The 3,448-nt window shown below is 48.2% G+C and overlaps 2 protein-coding genes across 2 annotated transcripts; both read left to right on the top strand.

Annotated features, from left to right (window-relative positions):
* Positions 1-167: 167 nt before the first annotated feature.
* On the top strand, positions 168-2,174 carry LOC121938657 (coiled-coil domain-containing protein 171-like; the record flags this gene model as incomplete). Its single annotated transcript, XM_042481839.1, has 4 exons — positions 168-335; positions 419-586; positions 1,802-2,084; positions 2,149-2,174. Coding segments are annotated over 4 exons (645 nt in total), but the record flags the coding sequence as incomplete, so codon positions are not given.
* A 22-nt stretch (positions 2,175-2,196) lies between these two features.
* On the top strand, positions 2,197-3,421 carry LOC121938656 (coiled-coil domain-containing protein 171-like; the record flags this gene model as incomplete). The annotated part of the gene is made up of 4 exons (XM_042481838.1): positions 2,197-2,321; positions 2,407-2,565; positions 2,999-3,180; positions 3,287-3,421. Coding segments are annotated over exons 1-4 (588 nt in total), but the record flags the coding sequence as incomplete, so codon positions are not given.
* Positions 3,422-3,448: the final 27 nt, after the last annotated feature.

Consider the following 3,448-nt stretch of genomic DNA (forward strand, 5'->3'; position numbering starts at 1 on the left):
GAGTCGTCCTCTCTGTGTGTTGTAACCTCGTTATGTTGGAACATTTAATTAAACTGTTTTTGATGCCGAGAAAATCCTGTAAAACCACCTCACACTGTGTGTGTGTGTGTGTGTGTGTGTGTGTGTGTGTGTCTCTGTCTCTGTCTCTGTCTCTGTCTCTGTCTCAGGTCCGTCTGTCCTTCCTGTGCCGTCTCTATCAGCGCCTGCTGGCCGGCTGCGTCCTCCTCGATCAGCCCCAGAGCATCCTGGGAGATTTCACCTGGAAGGAGCTGTGTGACATCATCGACGAGCAGGTGGACCGGCTGACCTTTGACCTCCGGGAGGCCAACAACAAGGTGAGTGACAGAGAGCTCTGATTGGCCAACAGCTGTGATGAAAATGAAAACGAAGGAGTCTCACCTGTCCTCGCTCTCTGCAGATCGCCCACCTGCAGAGTGTGTGTGAGAAGAAGAGTGTGTGTGTGCGCCAGCTGCAGCGCAGTCAGGAGTGTGTGTTGTCTCGTCTGGAGGAGAGCATGAGGAGGAGGGAGGAGGCGTGGAGCAGCCAGCACACACACACCGTGACACAGCTGCAGAACGAGCTGCAGGTAACACACACACACACACACACACACACACCACAGCTGCAGAACGAGCTGCAGGTAACACACACACACACACGAGACACAGCAGCAGAACGAGGAGGAGGCGTGGACACACACACACCACACACACACACACACCGTGACACAGCTGCAGAACGAGCTGCAGGTACACACACACACACACACACACACACACACACACACCGTGACACAGCAGCAGAACGAGCTGCAGGTAACACACACACACACACACACACACCGTGACACACTCTCACTCACCCTGGTAACACACACACACACACAAAAACACAACACTCTTCACCCAGACTTTGAAAGTTCTGGAAAACTAAATATAAAAGTAAAGGAAATGACGTCTGAAATTTAAAAATCAAACAATGATTTTTGATTTTTTGATTTTTTTTTTTTTTTAAAAACATGCCTTCACTAAAAAAAAAAAATCACCAAAATATTTTCTTCAAAAACTTACAAAATTGACAAAAATTTAGAAAAATGCCAAAAAGGTTCTTTCAAACAAAAAAAAGGTTTTCTCCAAAATCGCCTAAATTAAATAACACTAATTTAAAAAAATCAACAGAATGCAGGTCCCTGGTTTACGAAGGCATGTTTTCAAAACTTTAGCTGAAGTACAGTGAAGTGTCCTCGCTCCGCTGCAGTGGACGTGTCCTCTCGGGGACGGTGGAGTTGGACGTGGTGATGCCAGTGTTTCGGTTTTACCGGCGTCTCATCTCTTCACGTGAAGTCGACCGAAGCGACAGTTTGACTGAAAACTTTATTCTTTTCTTCACAAACATCAAACTGCTGATTCAGCTCCAACACGACCCACCGCAGCTCAGATCCACGAAGGAGAGAAACACCTGAGGGGGCAGACACGTGTGTGTGTGTGTGTGGGTGTGTGTGTGTGTGTGTGTGTGTGTGTGTGTGTTACCTGCAGCTCCTTTACAAAGACCAAACTTTGTCTGAAATGAGCCTCGGTCCTCCTTCACTACAGCTTTTTAAATATATGGGTTTAAAGAATAATAATTTAATGGTAAAATCATGGACCTGAATATTTAAATCTATCTTAGGGACTGTATGTTATTTGTGAGGGGGGAGGGGGCGGTGCAGAAATGTTGCAGATTTTGAGTTTATAACTTTACACTTTAACGTTTATTTACTTTACTGCTGATTTTTCAAGATTTTTTCTCTCTTTTTTTTCAGCTGTGTCGCTCTCAGTTCGACTCTCTCCGCGGTCACGCCTCCTCTCTGGAGCTCCGCGCCTCCTCTCTGACCTCTGACCTCTCCCGGCTCCGCGGCCTCCTCTCCCGCCGCCGCAGGGAGTCGTCCTGCTTCCTGTCGGCGAGCGTCCTGCTGGCCGGGACGCTGAGACACACACACCGCCGCCTGCAGACGCTCTGCGCGCAGAAAACGCTCCTCTGCAGACGTCTGGCAGAGAGGGAGGTGCTGGAGGAGGAGGTGAGGAGGCTGGCGGCGGCTCTGGGAGGCAAGGACGATGAAGAGGAGGAGGTGAAGAGGAGGAGGAGCAGGGCGGTGAGGAGGTGGAGGAGGAGTGTGTGTGTGGTGCTGGCGGTGAGGAGGTGGCATGCACTCAGCAGACGGACGACAGTGATGCTCCGTCTGGAGAGAGGAGGAGGAGGAGCAGGAGGAGGAGGAGGAGGAGCTGTGTGTGTCTGTGGAGAGGCTACGGCAGCACGGAAGGGTCAAAATGCAGCGAGTACAGGTACTGCAGGTGGTCAGCAGAATGAGGATTATATATCGGTTTGATTTTTTATATAAAATATCAGCAAAAAGATTCTGTGTTTCAGGTGAAGGTGATGAAGGTCGTGAAGGTGGTGAAGGTGGTGAAGGTCGTGAAGGTCGTGAAGGTCGTGAAGGTGTGTGCGCTCGCTGGCTTCGCTCTAAAAGTCTCTCCTCCATCATCCTGTCCGCTGTGGCCGACCTGCAGGAGGCGCTTACACACACAGGTAACCACGCAAATATTTATTCTGTAAAATAAAAAAATACAATGAAATAAAATAAAATAAAAATTAACCTTTTTGTCTTTAAAAATCACAATATATGAATATATTTATGTAATCATTAAAATTTCCAAAATGTTTTCTTTAAAAAATAGCAAAAAAATCCACAATCTTTTCTTCAATATCACAAAAATAAAATAAAATCACCAAAATGCATTCTTTAAAAGTCACAACAAAAAAATCACCACAGTGACACAAGATGTTTCCTCAATAATTGCCCAAAATTGAAGAAGTTCCTAAAATGTTTTAAAGGGGAAAAAAAAGCAAGAACTTTTTCCCCAAAAATTCACTGAAATATTGGCGAAAAATTAAAAGAGGAAAATCACCAAAATATTTTCTTTAAAAATTGCCTCTTTTTTTCGTCCTCCTGACTCTGTAGGCTCCTCCCCTCCTGATGTGACTTCAGCGGCTCGCTCCGCTTTGTCCCGCCTCCTGGATCACCTGCTCGACCAATCAGACGCGGCCTCCGGTGCGTCCCCCTGCAGAGTGGACGAGGACACGCTGAGCGGACGGCTGAGAGTCGGACTGAGCAGACTGACGCCTCTGCAGCCCGACATCAAGGTCTCAAACACACACACACACACACACACACACACACACACACACACACACACTCACACACGCTTTATTACAACACACACACAGCTGACCTCTGACCTCCCATCAGGCCCTGGTGTCGACGCTCCAGCAGCACTTCCTGCTCTTCAGCCAACGGCTGCACTCGGCCGAGGTGGAGAGGCGGAGCCTGAGGCTGGAGGTCGCCAATCTGAAGAGAGGACTGCGGCAGGAGAGAGAGGAGACGGTGAGGCTCCACACACACACACACACA

Source organism: Plectropomus leopardus, unplaced genomic scaffold, assembly GCF_008729295.1.
Source record: "Plectropomus leopardus isolate mb unplaced genomic scaffold, YSFRI_Pleo_2.0 unplaced_scaffold3070, whole genome shotgun sequence".
NCBI classification, from domain to species: Eukaryota; Metazoa; Chordata; class Actinopteri; order Perciformes; family Serranidae; genus Plectropomus; species Plectropomus leopardus.